At 33.9% G+C, this 18,459-nt stretch overlaps 1 protein-coding gene across 8 annotated transcripts; it reads left to right on the forward strand.

The window, feature by feature from the left end:
* Positions 1-972: 972 nt before the first annotated feature.
* On the forward strand, positions 973-18,235 carry LOC105333288 (retinoic acid receptor RXR). 8 transcript variants are annotated; one of them, XM_011436198.4, is made up of 8 exons: positions 973-997; positions 9,953-10,358; positions 10,917-11,074; positions 11,907-11,945; positions 13,299-13,447; positions 15,483-15,609; positions 15,770-15,994; positions 16,199-18,235. In XM_011436198.4, the coding sequence occupies exons 2-8, from the start codon at positions 9,985-9,987 to the stop codon at positions 16,453-16,455; spliced, it is 1,329 nt and encodes a 442-aa protein (XP_011434500.1). In that variant the 5' UTR covers positions 973-997; positions 9,953-9,984; the 3' UTR covers positions 16,456-18,235. The 8 variants fall into 8 exon arrangements, with proteins under 8 accessions (XP_011434500.1, XP_011434492.1, XP_011434495.1 ...); XM_011436190.4 differs by lacking the exon at positions 973-997 and adding an exon at positions 1,924-2,074; XM_011436191.4 differs by lacking the exon at positions 973-997 and adding an exon at positions 5,458-5,610.
* The last annotated feature ends 224 nt before the right edge of the window (positions 18,236-18,459 follow it).

An 18,459-nucleotide genomic window follows, 5' to 3' on the forward strand; every position in this document is an offset into this window, starting at 1 on the left:
TTATTTGGGATTTATAATATCCGTGCAGCGCCATGACGAATTATTGGTGATATGCACACAGCATTTAATACGATAAGTGTTATCTGATTCCTGAATTTTTATAATGCAATATCGAATGCAGAATGGAATTTTTTTTTAATTCTATCGTATTTCTTCTCTAAATATTTGCAACACGCTGTCGCTCTAGATTTCCGATATAGTGCCGAGGTGTAGTTTTTGCGTGTGAACGTGCAGTTAGGACAGTAAGCATCTTAGCCCAAAGTACTCTGGGGAGATGCAAAAAACACTGATGCATTCATATATCTAAAGTAGTAGATTCCTTATTGAGATAAATCCATATTGTGCAATAACGAGAGTTAACGGTAGTAGACAATCAAATCTAAAAGACATATGCTTAAACTTTGGAAAGATTACTTGTCAGTGATCACATTTAGAAGACGAAGGGGGTCGACGCCGATCCAGCAATGAAAGGGGAGGGGTTGTAATATTTAGTCTACACTGTATTTTGGAATGAAGAAAACAATGCAAAGAAGCTAAATTCTCTCTCTCTCTCTCTCTCTCTCTCTCTCTCTCTCTCTCTCTCTCTCTCTCTCTCTCGTTTCATCGTTCGTTCCTTCGTTAGAAATATAAGAGTATAGTTTTTATGTTTGAGTTAAGAGAAGTAGATGGTTACATGGGGGCTCTCCAATGTCTAATTCCGTTCTTTTATAACTCCGCTGCTCAAACAAATAAACGCACCGACCAATCCTTAAACTTGATATCAACAAAATTAATTTACAAGAAACTTGATTCTGACACCTGTATTTTCTTTTTTAAAATTCAACGTAAAAGGCAGAAGAAGAAAATTGGCAGGTGTACATGAATGTTTGTGAAGTTTACAGAGGACATTAGATTCCCATGTAATATTAGCTGTCGACATACTGGTTGTACAATGGAATTTGCGTTTCAATTCCAGATATCTTTTTCTTCTCCTTTGGATGATGAGTACAAAAATACGGTATGTTTTAAAGATGCATTCATCTTTTAGTTTCGTGTGCATATAGATAGCGATTACAATGTTAAGGAAAGTAAATACGAAAACAAAAAATTGAATTCAAGTCGTGACTGTGAATAGAAACGGCCCCATGAAATATTCATCTAAGACATGATCCTGAAGGTTACGTAGACCCGTATAAATTTTGTTTTATTTGATGGAAACAAAACTTTTAAAAGCCACCTTTCATGTATATGGACTATTTGACACCCGCACTTTCGCAAAAAATATAACCCTATTCAAATTTTTCGTTTCTTTGTTATCAATTATTTTTTTGAAATTTCTTTAATTGTCATTTACTACATTCATACGCTTTGTTTCTTGAACTGCACCTATAATCAATTCTTTTAAAGGAGTGGTATAATTCTCTCATCGAGCAATATTCAGTTTTCAAATTTGTCCTTTGAAAACACTAGATACTAAGTATTACTAAAACATAGTGTCTGTTAAATAAAGTAACATGTCGGGTATTACACTATTTGTACGGCCCTTGATTGCGAATTTTTCTCGTAAACTCTAATGTTAAATTATTGAAGAATAAATTATTTTGAAGATAATTTATCATTTTTTAGAAATCATAGAAAATGACGGAAAAAAGCGTCTTTATTAATGAACACGCGAGTAAACGTTGAGATTGTGCACCTGATGATTTTATTTTTATTTTATTTTTTGAAAATAACCCTTAGTCGCTCAGGTCGGTGATATCCCATCTACGCCATGTTGCAGGCCTGTCAGCAGCAAATTAAGTTATATTTAGATGCAAGGTGAAATTGATAATCTTCACATGTGCAAGATAAAAAACAAGTTTTTCTGAGTCCGATTACTGAAGGTTTTCGGGGAAAATCGTACTTCGCGAACTTGGGGCCAATGTTAGCCAATCAAAATGAGGCTTACATATTTACGTTACCTACTGAGGCTATTAAGTTCGTACATATGAGTTCATTACTTCAGATGCTCCATGTAAAACTAATATGGTTGCTAATTTCAAACCTATAGAGACGGAAAGTAGCTTGCATGGGTTGTGGATTCCGCCAATAACAGGTAAATAGGAGTTTTTTGTAATTAATCAATGATACTGTTACTTTTATTTTAATTATCCCATGCACTGGTCTGTGTGTACGCATATCTGACAGGTAATAACAAACTGCATGATGTATCATATAATTGATCGCATAACATAAAATTTGTTACAATTAATTTTTTCTATTTTATATACAATTTAAATTTGTTGGTACCATTCTCGCTTGCATTATTCTATTGAAGTATACACAATTTAGTTGATGAAATGACGGGAGCACAACAAAACATTATATGACAGATGACAGTAGCATTAGGGGAAGCGGGTTACGGTGTCGCATGGTGAGAATTACAGTTACATGCAGGGTATTATTTTGAAATTAAATATGAATGCTGAGAATTTCTCAAAAACTCGGCCAAAACAACAACAAAAAAGGCTGTGCGTCAGACAGACCACATATATAATGCGGCGGGTTGTTTATACAAACTGGACGGCGATCAATGCCATGTTCAGGGGGCATGCAAGGTTTGTGAACTCTGTCCGAAGCCGCTCATACAATTTGAATAACTGGCCGATTAAAAGCAATCTGCCATTGTTGCAAGGAGGAAATGAACGTCTAGGGAAATTAGACATTTGGAGGGGAAAAGAAAAATGGGCGTTTAAAACAAAAATTTAATTACCAGGCCCGCTTATTGAGAAAGTGACAATGATTTATTGTATAATTCACTCTATAATGTCGGTCGTCCCATTTTCTCCATAAATATGTACAAGGGTCGGCGATTTCAATTAAGAGGAAAGTTTTGTAACCTCGGATTGTGTAAGCGGGCCTCTTTTTATGTACCTGGGATCGTTTTTATCGCATCCGAGTGTATCCAGTCATGTTGCGACATCCAGACAGATCAATCAGCGGATCCCGACTGATGATGTTTTAATTCATACTTACATAATTAAGACTCGAGCCGACAACGTAGAAGGGACCGAATGTTACACAAGTGGTGTATGTTATTTATACTTATTTACTGGCTTAATTGGATACAACGAGGCAACGACACCACTCCACCAATTTTAAAACCTACTGATTTGTTAAAATTCCTATATTCCAACCACGCGTAAAATTTACTTTACACAGAAATCAAAGGAGTCGAGTACTAAAAAAAATTCTCTCTCTCTCTCTCTCTCTCTCTCTCTCTCTCTCTCTCTCTGTGTTATGGAAATGAAATTACAAAGAATCATTTCAACAGAATGTTTCTGTCTGATTGCCTGAATAAATATTTCATTTGACACCTTATCTATCGGATTTGGCCTATTGACTTCACTTTTCGCCCCATGGCTAAAGCTTTTGTGGTGTAATTTCTCCGACGATTGTGTGTTATGGAATCATTTAAATCAAAGTCGAAAAATTATCAAGGTAATTACGGTTCAAAACAGTGATGGGATATGTTGCCTAAGAATAGTAATTCCATCAATTGATATTGATTATAGCGTTAGTGACTATCCAAATTATTCTGATCAAAGCGTAGGAGGCTGAAATGTATGCTCTGTACGTTGGCGCTCATTGAGATCTCTGCATTCTGATTTATTTCCGAAGATATTTTTACTTTCAATCTCTCAATAATTACCCACAGATAATGGCAGGTCTTCGGGACAAAAGTCTAGAATGTGATCGCAGGATAGAGATTACACACGAATATAAAAGAGAAACTTCTCGTGGATCTGCATAAATTGGTTTCCGTTGTTCTTATTTAGGATGATAAATGAATTTGACAGAAAGTGGAACGAGAGGCATCAAGTACAGCATACTGCAAACAGATATATCTAGATCGCTTTCTCGTGTACCTTATAGGCATTGTTGTTACACGGAGTTAATCAGTCTTTGCCTGACTTACCAACATGTAAAAATGTCAAACCTCCTCGATAGAGATATAATGGTATGGTGCTTTCGTATAAGTATTTGAACGGAAAACCTTAAATAAGAGCTCTTGACACCATTTTTCTCATGCTATGGAGTTATTGTCCATGCAAAGACGTTCGCTATTCTAAATTTAGAACATTACTGATGCACAGAAAATCGAAAACCACGGTTGAAAACTCGAAATCACAAACTGAAACGTCATATTCACATGATTGTGCTGTTTTAACGATGCTCAACTAAGAAGGAAGTAATATGAAGATGCGTTTACGATACGTTTACGTAGATGGGTACTTGAATTTGTGGGGTGTTTGGTGGGATATTTCACCTTCAGAAGATCGAGATCTAGAGTCGTTTAATTTTTGAATTACTTACATTGCGCCATACTTACATATCAATTTTAAAAAAATCATTCTAATAAACGCGTATAGATATCCTATTAATAGAGCGATGTGTTTAAATATGATAAATAATTTTTAAAAAAATAAGGGACATGCAGTACCCAAATTTTGTTGGTAGGATTCAACCGAGGCTTATGGTTAATAGACTGGATGGTAGAATTTTTTTGGGGAGCTACTTTACAAAACTCTCTCTCTCTCTTTCTCTCTCTCTCTCTCTCTCTCTCTCTCTCTCTCTCTCTCGAAGTGATTTGTAATGTTATCGTTTGTAATTATTCTAACAAAGATAGAGCACGGCTATAAAATCTATTATGGAATATTGTTAGATAGAGGTCACACAAAAATGTGTCTTTGGTGTGTGGGGGGTACAGCAGGTAGTGCCTTTTAATCATTAAATTCAAACAATGATATATTTCACTATAATCCATATTAGACTTTATTGCTATGCTCTATCTTTGATTCAATATAATGATTAATGAAACTCGGTTCCGAAAAAAAATTGGTTCCGGTTCGTTCAAGATGTTTCGAAAGAAGTGAGGGGAGTATGGGACCCCCGGGTCCTTATGCTACGCCCTTGGCTGAAAGTTTTTAAACTTTGTCGCTATCCTCTACTGTAAAATAGAATCAGCTTGATATAAATATTTACAATATCACGGATTGTCCCTTCGCAGATAGATATTTTATTTAAAATCTTTAAAATTTGGCACCATTTTCAATCAAATGATTACTTAGTCGAAGTAAGTTGAAAAAATTACCTAGATTTTGAAAAATATCAATTATTAATTTAGATTTAAATGCTAATAGATGTCACAATTTTTCTAAGATTACGCCTGCGTGGTTTTTACACAGTCAGTTTGTGAGAAGTTCTTCTTAAAGATACTTGATTTAATTTTAGAGTACATCAGGTGTAGAGATCCATGGAATTAATTGTAAGCCCTCTTCGTTGACACAAAAACAAATAAGTAGATCTTAGAGCAGTCTAGTTGTTATCGATTTTTTCTGGTTTCAATGCAAGGTGAACCCAATCAGGGTTTTGTTATTGTCAGCTGCATCCAACAATTTAGTCACCAGACATCTTTTCCTCCGAAAGGTGTCCGCTGCTAACAGCTTATATATAGATCGAATCAGTTGCATCGTATGGATCAACAAGTGTGCTAGGCTAGTTTCTACGCTCCTCGGTTGGATCCCCCCATGTATAGGTTGGATCCCCGATATTCGGACCGTTTGAAGAATATATATCGACAGCATCACCGTAAGTATCCAACGCAGACTTCACTGGAGCTAGAGAGAAAACATGTCGGGGCGACATGACTTTTTTCTATTGATTTTTTCCCGTTTGAAGCTAGGACTTGTAAAAGGGGATTGTCTTCTGTCAAGTATTTTAGGGATAATGAAATTCATTTCTTGCGAATCTTGCCGATTTATCATAAAAATATTATATTCGTTCGCAATTCATTAACTTTGCGCCAATTTCTTGTTTAATTAGTTAAAATCATTTGTATTCAACTATCTACTAATTTAATGATTTAGTATGGTAACATTTGCATATGTATCATACATGTACTTTTTCCCCATACATAAATTGATTTTCTGTTGATTTGGTTAAAATCATTCATTTAGGTATATTTAATAAAGTCGGCAATTTAAATTAAAGTTCACCGTTTATTTTTGTGTATTATTCCGAAGATTGCCTTAGATTTCAATGAAGAAATATCTACAGCTTACAAGACATAATGTTTAGTGGGGGAATATTAATGTTATATAAGATTATATACTGAGTATAAAACTCTCAAAATAATATCTTATGATTATTGTTTTATTTTTTTTATCTGCGTTCTTAAAAAAATCCAAAATGACTTGGTCTAACGCCAAATGTAGACAACAATGCACCTTCCTGTTTTGAAAACAATATAATAACTGCGATGATATAAATAAATATAAATATATATAAATAAATATGATTTATAATATAAAGAATAAATCTTATCATAATATAATTAAACTGTGTGTGAATTTGTGTAATTTTGTAGTCATTGTTCTTTATGATCATGATACATATACATTGTCCGTTCCCAGGATAGCCGGAAAGAAAATATTTGCAGAAATGACCAATATTGTTTATATATACATCGCCAACATATTTTTAGCATTTTCTCGTGTAGAAAAGGGGCTGTGGTAACTAAATATTAAGTATTTGTTATTATATGGAGCACGCAAAAGTATGTGTTCCTGTATCGCTCTTTCGTAACTAATGCCGGATTTGACTGCAGTATATGGCCAAATCCCTAAAATAAGATTTGTCGGACTTGACTACATCGTGTCTTGAACTAGGTACCAAAGATATATACATGTTAACGTATAGTTATGATATCTTTATGGCGATTTCAATCTTTAATGGTATAGTTATATAATTCTCAATTTAATTTATATATATTAAGCTTCCTAATTCATATACATGTAACTTGTATTATCCTACATTGAAAAAGAACAAACATTTTTTTCTTTACCCCCCTCCCCCTCCCCAATTTTCCTGCGTGTCTCTAAAAGATATTTTGTAATATGAAAATAGATCTTATGGAAAAAATAACACATTCATTTATTAATACAGTTTATATAAAATTGATGAAATTATTGTGAACATCTTTACATTTTTTATATAAAAACATCAGCTGAGTTTTCACATAAAATGACAATATTTTCATGTTTTTGCAAAATTGCAGGAATTGTGTCAACTAGGTGACGTCATAGATAAACAACGAATGAGTAATGATAACTAAAATCAAAAATAAAAGTGATTGGCATCCTCTGTACACTGATTTATTGAGATTTGATTTTTATACGACACTATTTTAAAATTGGGGCCAGAAATTAAACCATACCAAATATAGTCCTTTCTCTAAAATTAAAAAAAAATTGGATGCTACAAGTTTTTCATCATGATGTCAGTCTTACCATCTGCCTCCATTAATAAGATCAGGTTCATATGCTTCATGTTTATATTTACTATCACTAAGGTAGTTTTATATCATCAATCTAATTAAAACTAGACCTGTTCGCTCCTCTACGATTCGCTTTACTTGTATAACACAGGGAGGTAGATATATACGTCCTTCTATAGCATATCGTAGGTCTAGGGGCGGACTTAAATGTCCAATTTTAATAAGAGTGTATATCTCTTCTAGTATATTACACAAATAATAATTAATAAGTGTTGTCTAATTTATTATATAATTCTATATATATCAATTCAATTCATTTATTGACAATTACAGTCTGTCATGAATATGAGTTAACGTTACATAAAACAAAACATTAAACATAGCATGCAAAAGATATGTGTACATATATCAATATTTACACATCGTTTTGACGTTCTCGGAGTTAAAAATGTGTCCAACAAAATTGCAGTACCTGTATGCACATTTTTTTTTAAAATTAATTAGAATTACGTGTATGTTACAAATTATTCCTCAATACCCACACTTCGCACATTTACATATACGTGCACTGGTCAGAAACAATCGGATCAATATCGCTATAAAAAATGTATGGAATATCATAAAATATGATACTACTTAAATTAATGAATTAGATTAATTGATATGTTTATTTATCATGGTAACTTAAATTACAAAACATGTACGGATCTGAGGGATGATTGTGTCTGTCAGGGTGGTGTGGCGCGAAGCATATTTTTGATAATTTAACTATGTGAATTAGATAAATTTTAGTTTTACAGATCTGCGCAAGCATTAGACACGTAGCATCGATTTTAAAAGTGGGGGGGGGGAGGTAGACTCTTCAAAAAAAAAAAAAGGGGGGGGGGGTCGCAAATCATAAAGATCTTACCGGGGGAGGGGGTATACCTAACCTATCCAACTATCCCGTAACTTCTCTTTCACTGTTTATTTTCTTATCATAACTTTAAACATGCTCCCAAAAATTTGGGGGTGGGGCAAATCCATGATAATTCATTTTTATCATAAATAAATATAGGAAAACTGATGCCCCCCCTCCCCCCACCAATGGTCTCCCTGATGCAGCGTGTAACATGCGCGGATCGGGTCGGGTAAAAAAAGAAGAAGGTATATCCCACCACCCGGGGGTCTTTGATTGGCCCTCCCCCCCCCCCCCCCCAACAAAAAAAAATCGTCCGATTGGATTTTTCGTTTACGAAGTGCGTTAGGCTAATTGCATTGTTTGAGAGTGGCTTGTCCTATGTGAATAAAGTAAATTATTTGCAGCTAATTTGTTGTAAACATGCTAAGTGCTCAGCGGATTTGCCCAGGTAACTGACTTCTCCGAGCAATGGCTCCCAAGTGTTTACGTCACCTCGTATAAACCTTGACCCCGTGTATCGTGGCTGATACCACTTTCAGAAAATGTTATTAATCTGAGCTATGAATTAATAAATGCATAATCTTATTAAAGAGAAATGTTTGCAGCCGAAACTGAATGCTTTTGCCTGTTTAACATAAGCCCTTTTTCTTGGTAACTTACATGAATGAATTTCAGCCCCATTGCATTGTGGGAAATTCCGAATCTCCCATTTTGTGGTAAAGTAGGTCAGATAAATTTCAGTGTAATGAGGTCTACGGATATGTTGCAAAACGATTGATTTATTTCTCTATTCTGGTTATTATCTGAAGCTATAAACAAAGGCATGGACCCATCAGAAATGGGTGAGTATATATTGAGAAAATATTACTTTTCTGATGAATGTCAATTGCAAATCGCATGATAACGTAGCTCGTCCACGAAATAAACATTGGCAGAGCCGCCGCCATTTTGTAGCATTTGGGGTTGAGCGTACCTGTAGATGGGTTCACCGGGAACATTTTCATGCCCGATCTCCGGTTGTATATATAGGACGATTGGCTGGCTGAAAATTATGTTTTAGTTCGCTTATTTTAACTTGGGAAGGGGAAATTCGATTGAAATAAAACTAAGAGAGGGCTAGGTCAATGTGTCTTGCGTGGTCTGCCCTCTGGATGAACCTTTGGGTGCCATACTACATTATAAATAACGAGGTACCATGCAAAATAACGATTTTTGCAACAAGTCTAGATGCGAATTTTAAAATTTCTTATTCAATTAACTTTTTTGGTCAGCTTACAAGAACAGATTTGTAGAAAATATTTTTTAAAGGGATTTGACAATTTTTTAAATCATGTTTTAGGCCTACTGTATGCAATTACTAATTATTTTAAATGAAATGATTCACAAATAAGCTTACGTCAACATATTATAATGCACTATGTCAATTAAGGATATATGATTATGTCAGCTTATGTCCAGTTGTTTGTATACTATATATGACATTTATTGAGTCATTGAGATTGAGAAGCAGTTTATTTTGATAATTCAACAAGGATACACATGCATGACTATATCAGTATGCTTTAAGATATAAAGTTAGATTCTGTGAAAATGAATAATAGTTTGGATATAAATTATACTTCAACATGTTCAAGTACATGGATACAACTATGAGATATTTTTCAAGTATATTTTCAAGAAATCTAAAATTCCTAAATGTGATCGGAATCTTGAACTACAAAAAAGTCAGTTTTTCATTTTTTTCCTTGTTTTAGATTCTCTGGATGGGGTAAGCAGCAACTCCAACATGTCAACTACTGCTAATATGGGGATGGGAATGTCTCCATCCATGGGAATCAGCTCAATGGCACAGATGGGATCTCCTCCAGACATTAAACCAGATATCAACTCTCTAGTGTCCCAGTCATTTTATCCTTATGGAATACAGCACCCTATGTCCCAGTCACAGGCGTCCCCTGGGTCTCAACCGATGATGTCACCAGGTCTTCACTCACCCTCCTCCTCAGTAACATCCCCTTCCATGATGTCCATCGGTTCCCCTGGCTCAGCATCCTCACCCCCGGGGTCCAATCCTCACATGCCACACAGTAATCTCAATAGCAAACATATCTGTGCTATTTGTGGTGACAGAGCCTCTGGGAAGCACTATGGAGTTTACAGGTATACCTTTAAAACCATTTATTGCATAAGATGTTATGCAATGATTCTCATTTTCCAGACAACAATTTCGCATTTTGATGAATTGTTTTTGTAACATGTTGAAACCAAGCATTCACCAAATAGAGGGGATAAAGTGCTGAAGATAACTAGTGTGTGGCTTTATTTGATTCATGAAATTGATACAAATATAAATCTAAACAAAGATGGGAGAAAATAGCACAAGGAAAATTAGCTGATCATTACTAATGACATTAGTCATACTCATATGACATAATATTTAGTATGTTATTAATAACATTAGGCATTTATTCCCTGAAACCACCTTGTGACGTCCTAAATGTTAGCTATATAGAATTAAAAGTTAGAAGTTCAAGTTAGAATTTATGAGTTTAATAAAAGTAAAGTAATAAACTTTATATTATATGCACATGTTGTATATACCAAATTTTGAGATGTAGTCATTTTCTCTACTCTATATAATCACGTAGGGTTATGTTTTAATATTTAACAGTAAATGAATTCTACAGTTTGACATTCCTTTATTTACTCACATTACAGTTGTGAAGGTTGTAAAGGATTTTTCAAAAGAACAGTTCGTAAGGACTTGACGTATGCCTGTCGAGATGACCGCAACTGTATCATTGACAAAAGGCAGAGGAACAGATGTCAGTACTGTCGATACATGAAGTGTCTAAACATGGGGATGAAGAGAGAAGGTACGTTGATTTTTATGTGGTTCTGTGGAGTGGGGCAGACACGTCGTCTTGTAAAGCTTAGATTTTCACTACGAGCTTGTATTTATATTGTTTCATTTCTGAAGCCACAGGTTCATTAATGCATGCAGTTTATATATATGTTGCTATATTAATATTGTATATTGGTAGTTGAGTCCCAAATCTGAAACGAATGGGAAGTTACACAATGCATTGTATTTTATAGATTATTAGAAGACATTTTATAAATCTGGCTTGATTTAACGACCCTAACATTTTAAAATCATGTCAATGACTTTGCTTTCTATAAATAAATGAATTAGAATAGAAAACTGAGATTTATTTGTATAAATCTGAGACGGTGTAACTTATGTAAACAGATGTTCAGCAACACATAAATATAATATCCATTTACAGAAACTTTAACTTGGTTTTAATATTTTCCAAAATAAATTGAGGAAGTTAAGTAGCATCATATTTTTTTTTTTGTTTTAAATGCTTAATGTTAAAATCAAGGATCGAGTTTACAGTTTAGAACAAGTCATTGCATGTTTTGTCATTTAAAGTCATCAATTTGAATATCCTAAAAATCAATTTTAAGGGTGGGAATGATGTGTAAAGGAAGAATTATTCCGTGGTTTATATTTTTCTTCGTTTGATCGTTTTGTAAATGCTGGTTTCCATGTTTTGTTCTGTTTATGGCTTCCGTGCAGCAAGTTGAAGGACGGGGGGACAGTTACGCAACTACTAATGACATATGACCACCCCACAGACTGTGTGAGGTCTGTGTTGGGTTTATATGTTATTTCACATGTGCTTCATGTTGATATTACAGATGTTAAATGCAGCACCGATGCAGGGCGCCAAGGATCATGTACGTAGGAGTGGTAAATAGGTTAGAAGGGAGGGGAGAAACAAAGACAAATGATACCAAATGTGTTTGGCATTAAAATATCTCCATTGCTCTGCATTCAATTTTAAATCCTCTCTTGAGATGTCTTATCACTGAAAGTGAAAACAGTGTTTCTCAAAGACAGCACATTATAGAGCTTTCAAACACTTTGAGAATGCCAGCTTAAGCTTTGCTTTTAGAGCATCTAAAAGATGTCAAATAAAGTATTTGTTCCCTATCTTCTGCCTATTCATCAGTATTTTAATTAAGATATAAACAAACAAAACAAAAAAAAAAGTTAGGAAAAAAGTGACTTGTAATTAAGGGGGAATAACTTTGAATATGTAATTTAGGGCATGTATTGCCAAGCATATATTTACATGTTCTAGTACTAAACTGTAGTAGTGACAATTCTCTGTGTGGAAGGGTTACTTAATACACTATTATCTGTTAACTTTTTTTCCAGTGACTTTAGAATTGGTGTTCCCTGATTGGTTCATTCAAATCTTTTTCCGGGCTGTGATCGGTCTAATTTTACCTATTTACCACTTCTGCATGCCTGATTGAAAATATGTGTTACATGTCTATAGATTTAATGATAGGAATTTTAAGAAGGATCAGATGGTTATTTACTTGTTTGTAAAATGTCAGTAGGAAAAAAAATCATTTGTCACTGACAGTCACTACTATGGCTGTATTGTAAACATTAAGTTTCCATATTGCTTGCTAGTGCATGATTTCTTATACCTTCTTACGTATGAAACATATAACAGCTAGTTATTACTTCAATCATTAACAAAGGAAACATAATGATATGAAAACTGCTACCACATTCGGCATGACATTTTGTAGACTAAACATGTTGCTGTAGTTTTAAGTTCTTAACAGCATGTGTCATACTGCAATATAAGGCCTAAACCAAATGTTTGTTTTTGTTGGATGTATTGTGCATAGTTGGTATGGATTTTTGAATTGCTATGCACACTACCTGAAGAGTGATTTCTTAGAGAGCTATTAGAAAATCACAAGGTTTGATAAGATGATATCAACTATCTTAACAACTAGGGGGTGGGGGGGATACACAGAAAATTGTTTTTGAATATTTAATAGTGCCAGGGGTTTTTTTTAAGTGACGTATGTAATTAACAAATTTTAAAGGCTTGATGACATGTTCAAATTTTCAGAAATGCATGGCACTGCACTTAGGTTTGAGAAATCTTCATCGAATAATTTTCAGCAGAAGATACTCAACTTAGTTTTAATGTATAGATGTTTATGTGTTTGGTGGGATGCTGTGGCAACTGTTCTTGGTTTATGTGAATTTTTATTTGACAGCTGTACAAGAGGAAAGACAGCGAGTGAAGGAGAAGGGAGAGGGGGAGGTTGAGAGCACCAGCACTGCCAACTCAGACATGCCAGTAGAGAAAATCCTGGAGGCTGAACTAGCTGTGGAACCCAAGACAGACACCTACATAGATGCTCAGGTAAAACTAGGCTCTTGATATGAAGATTTATATAAGGCTAAGGTGTATCTGTAGTCATGGCTTGATGGACACTTAATTAGATAGTTGGGTATATTATATTCTGAAAGACATATTTACAGATGCACAGCAGTTTGATTTAAATAAACAATTGTTAAAGATACTTAAGTTTATCAGATTCTGATAAACACATGCCTTTAGGTGTTTGGATCAGGGAGAAATAGACTAATGTAAAAAAATTTCTTATCCCCCAGATTGTCCAGTCTAAAAGATTTTAAAAAAAATTTGTTTGAAAATTAGCAATTCACCTTATACCCAGTATCAACATATCGTCCATAGAATATGGTGTAGATCAATTCTTTGACAGTTATCTAGTGATTAACAGGAAGTGTGTCCCATTGTTCATTCTATTCACCCTAACATCAATAGTAATGCCAGTGTCTCTTTAGAGAAAAGATAACCCTTTATCTGAAATAAAGCCATGTTAAATTGACATGAAGACTCAGAAGAGTGGGGGACAGATTCAGTGGTATGTTTATCGCAAGATAACAGTGTCAACATTGCCATCCAAATTTATGCAACAGACATTCATTGGTTACTAGTGAAATATAGACATCACCCATTTTATCCAACTGACCCACATCCTATAATTTAAACATTCCTTTAAAATTTTATTTGTATTTCCTATTAGATATGATTTTATTAAAATCATAAAGCTTTGCAACAGCCTGTACCTGTCTTTATAGATATGACAAATCGAAAAAAAACCCGTATTTTTGCTTTTTGCAATATTATGTTTCATCCAGATATTGATGTATATTTCTAAAAATTACCAATTTTAAAAACTGAAGACCAAATGTTACAGTATTGATAGTTTCATTTAAATTGGAGTACTGGTAAATTTAACAATGCCATGTAGATTTGTTTTCTTTTGTCTTAGATCTATTTTTGGTGTATTATTCTCGTTCCTTTGTTCATGGACTATTTTTATATAACTACGGTAAATGTTATACAGCTCTGACTTACAAGTACCGGTAAAAGTTATTTACAGAAATCTTGATATGATGAAAAACTCTGTTTTAAGGAAATTACACTTTTTCCCAATACCCAGTCAGAGCTGTGGAAAAATGCCGGCAAGACCGCCTTAATTTAGCAAAGACCGACATAAATTGGTTAAATGTCGGACCGGCTGACCGATGTTGTTTGCCCCGTCAGCATAAGGCAAAATTAAAAAATTGCAAAATGTGATCGCTGTAAATGTGTCGTTTCTTGATGCATCGGTATTCCTCAGACAACTTCCCTAACAAACGAGTACCCATTATTGCCGAAAAATACATAAGTTTTCTTTTTTACTCTCTTCATGTAAGCTGTCATTTAAAAATTTCTAGGCAAATCACTGCACTGTTCATTTATTTAATTTGAGGAATCATTTTTATTTTATTCTCATCAACATTGACTTACTTCTGGCTAAACTTAAACCCTGTCCATGACCTTCGATTTACAGGAAGTTTGAGTACCCATTATAACCGCTCATATCTTTTCGGTAATTTCCAGTAAATAATCGGTAAAAGGTCAAAATTCTAAAAGAATCTAACAATATAAGATAAAATGTAAGAATGTAACATAAAAAATTATGTCATAAACGCACGTGCAGTATGTGTTTTTAAATTTTATTTTATTTTTCCAAACATTATTTTAACTGTTGGTATTCATACAGGCATAATTTCATTCGGACAGGCAAAGTTTATTGAGATGTCTGTCCGAATGACTGACTTCCAAGAAAATATTTACACAGCTCTGCCAGTGTTAAAAAATTTGGTTATTTCTGTATCCAGGAATATTAAGGAAGTTACACTTTTTAGGAATTAAGGAAATTACACTTTTTCCTTATCCCCAATGTAAAAAAGTTTTGGTTATTTCTGTATCCAGGACTTCCTTGTATAAAAGATATTCAAAGGCAAATGAAAGTTTCAAACTGACTTTAGTCTTGGTTTTAAACAAATTCAGAAGTTTGAATCTCCTTAAAATTGTTTTGCAGAAAGATACAGTGACAAACATTTGTCAGGCAGCAGACAAGCAACTGTTCACTTTGGTGGAATGGGCCAAACGCATACCTCACTTCACCGAGTTGCCTCTAGAAGATCAGGTCATTCTACTGCGTGCAGGTAGGCCATAGACCTTCATACTTTGTCTATTTTTCTTGATTTTATATACTGAATAAGTACATGTATCAGCTATAGACCATACAGACTACTGCTGTGCATGATGAAAGGGGGACAACTTCTATGTCCATTGTTTTTCAATGTTTGAATATTTTATGTCCAGGTTGGAATGAGCTGCTGATAGCTGGCTTCTCACATCGATCTATCGTGGTAAAGGATGGTATACTGCTGGCCACCGGCCTCCATGTACACAGGAGCAGCGCTCACCAAGCAGGTGTCGGAACCATATTTGACCGTGTCCTCACAGAACTTGTCGCTAAAATGCGGGAAATGAAAATGGATAAGACAGAGTTGGGATGTTTAAGAGCTATCGTACTGTTTAATCCAGGTAAGATTTTTCTCTCTGCAAGTTACCATGAAATGTTGTTCTTATGAGCCTAACATGTAGGCATGTTCTTGTACCTTTAATCGTCATTCTTATTGTTGGAGGTTTGTTTAAAATAATAAGTATTAATTACTTACTGTTAATTACTTACATTAGTAGTTTTTAATCAATAACCTTTTTTTTCATGAGAATTAATTTTTATTTTAGATGCTAAAGGTGTATCTGCTGTCTCTGAAGTGGAACAGTTGAGAGAGAAAGTGTATGCTTCACTGGAAGAATACTGCAAAATGCACTACCCCGACGAACCAGGCAGGTTTGCCAAATTACTGCTTCGATTGCCAGCGCTCAGAAGTATAGGGCTCAAGTGTTTGGAACACTTATTCTTCTTCAAATTAATTGGTGATACTCCCATAGACACTTTCCTTCTAGAAATGTTGGAAAGTCCATCCCCAAGCAGCACTTGATTATGGAGCTCCATTCCCCCATGTGTCCTCAAGAGGGTGTGGAGATGTTTTTCAAGCAAATATTGTCGAAGCAACTCTTTGTTGTGTTTTAAACCATGTATACTTCTGATGGGCTTATGCACAAACTCCTGATATCTTTATTGGGCAAAAAGCATCCTGTTGATCCGGAACACACAGAAAATCAGTGTTTATTTTATGCTTTGGATTTGAATTTTGATTTGCTTCCTTTGGTGGTGACAGAATATCAATAGTGCTAAATTTTTATAATTACAAACATACTAAATTTCAGGGGTTATTTATTTAGTTTATGCCCTTTTAATCAAAATGTATTCATTCAAATTATAGGTAGGTGTTAGAATGTACTGTTTTTGTGATATGCAGAACTAAATCAAGAATGATAAAGGAGAAACGTCGTATCAACTAATTTCAATATATGAATTATTGTATGCATCATTTAACCCTTTGTATTCACATTTTATTTAAAGAATTGACAGAAATAGTTGCAGCTGAACTTCTAAATGTAATGTGTTGATATACATTGTGTAGCATTTTCAAAATCATTGTCTTTCATTATTCAATTATTTTTCATTCAAATGGATTGAAATACTCTGGTTGACTTCTGTTGGGAATGATAAATAGTTTGGGCTGTTTTAATTTGTGTTCTTAATTTTATGGTAAATGGAAATATTTGACCGTTTATATGTCAGTGAAAAATATAATGTTGGAATTGAAAATAATTAACATTGGAAAAATATGAATTGTCTATGGCATGGAAAAGTAATTTAGATATTGCTATAAAAAATGGTTCCTTTGGTTCTGTAATAAAGCGTACTACATGTATTTTAAAGCAAAGAAAAAATGCCAGCAACTGTTGTTAAAAATGTGATAGGCTTATTGATAATTTTTATGCTTGTATATCAAAACAAAAATGCCCAGATAAAAAAGGATGATCAGTGATTTGTACATACAAGTTCACCCTTTCTGTGTCACCAATACATTTTGTAAATTCATAAGGTATTCAATGCTTGTGTGGAGCTATTGTCAAGGCACTTTATCAGTTCTCAGTGGCTACCTTACATGTCTGTCCAACTGTGTTTTTTCCAGACATGTCTTCATCTGGAAATGTTTTTATTTTTCGTAGACATTCTGTTTTGCAGATTGTAGTTCATATTTTAGTAGACTGGTATGGAAATAAAAAATAGTGCTATCTTTTGAGTTGTCTGACCATGTTCCTGTGCAACTGATTGGGTGATGCTGTTCATGCGTGGGTTTTATTTGTAAAGTTTGTATGATTTTTGAATGTTCTGTCAAATATACACATTGACATATACCTGATTTTCAATCATTGTTGTTCAAACTTTCAACGAAAACTATGTAAATCTGACAGTGATTACAGATGAAATAGAATTTATTACAGTATAGACATGTGTATGATGTAAGTTAAAGGACTTATAATAGTGTTTGTAAAAATGCTCAAAATTGTATTTGAAAACTATTATATTATACAAATTTTTACTCTTTGTACAAGTTTGAAAAAAAAAAGTTGGTTAAAACTAATGTAATTTTAGAAAAACTTTGGTCTTTTAGTAAAGGTTTTGTCTGAAGAGCTTTTGTAATAATGTTGGACTATATTGTTTTAGGGGACATCTAATGTCCCGAGTTTTGTTGAAGGTTTTTCCTGTTAAGTGCTATCTTTTATCAGATCCTATGTATATATTGTACATTATTCATTTATGTAGATGAAATCGTTATTTTACATAAAAATACAATATGTCTAATATTTGATGTTTTATTTTTTGGTTTTAATGAGATTTTCGGTAATGTTCAATAAGAAGTGTTGCCAAGAAGAGCAAAAATTATCTAATATATGATAATAGAACCAAAAATTTAAGGAAATCCTTCCCCTCCAATCTTCAATAAAATACAGTAATGTCTAGTTCACGGATATTTTGGTCATACAGAAACTAATTGTTACCATCATTTGTATTAAAACAACTTGCGTAC

The sequence above is a fragment of the Magallana gigas genome, chromosome 2, assembly GCF_963853765.1.
Source record: "Magallana gigas chromosome 2, xbMagGiga1.1, whole genome shotgun sequence".
NCBI classification, from domain to species: domain Eukaryota; kingdom Metazoa; phylum Mollusca; class Bivalvia; order Ostreida; family Ostreidae; genus Magallana; species Magallana gigas.

Coding starts and splice junctions, on each gene's coding strand:
- LOC105333288 (XM_011436190.4), top strand. CDS start 2,005: ATGGTTGCTAATTTCAAACCTATAGAGACGGAAAGTAGCTTGCATGGG. Junction 2,075..9,952: donor GTGGATTCCGCCAATAACAG/GTAAATAGGAGT, acceptor TCCTTGTTTTAG/ATTCTCTGGATGGGGTAAGC. Junction 10,359..10,916: donor AAGCACTATGGAGTTTACAG/GTATACCTTTAA, acceptor CTCACATTACAG/TTGTGAAGGTTGTAAAGGAT.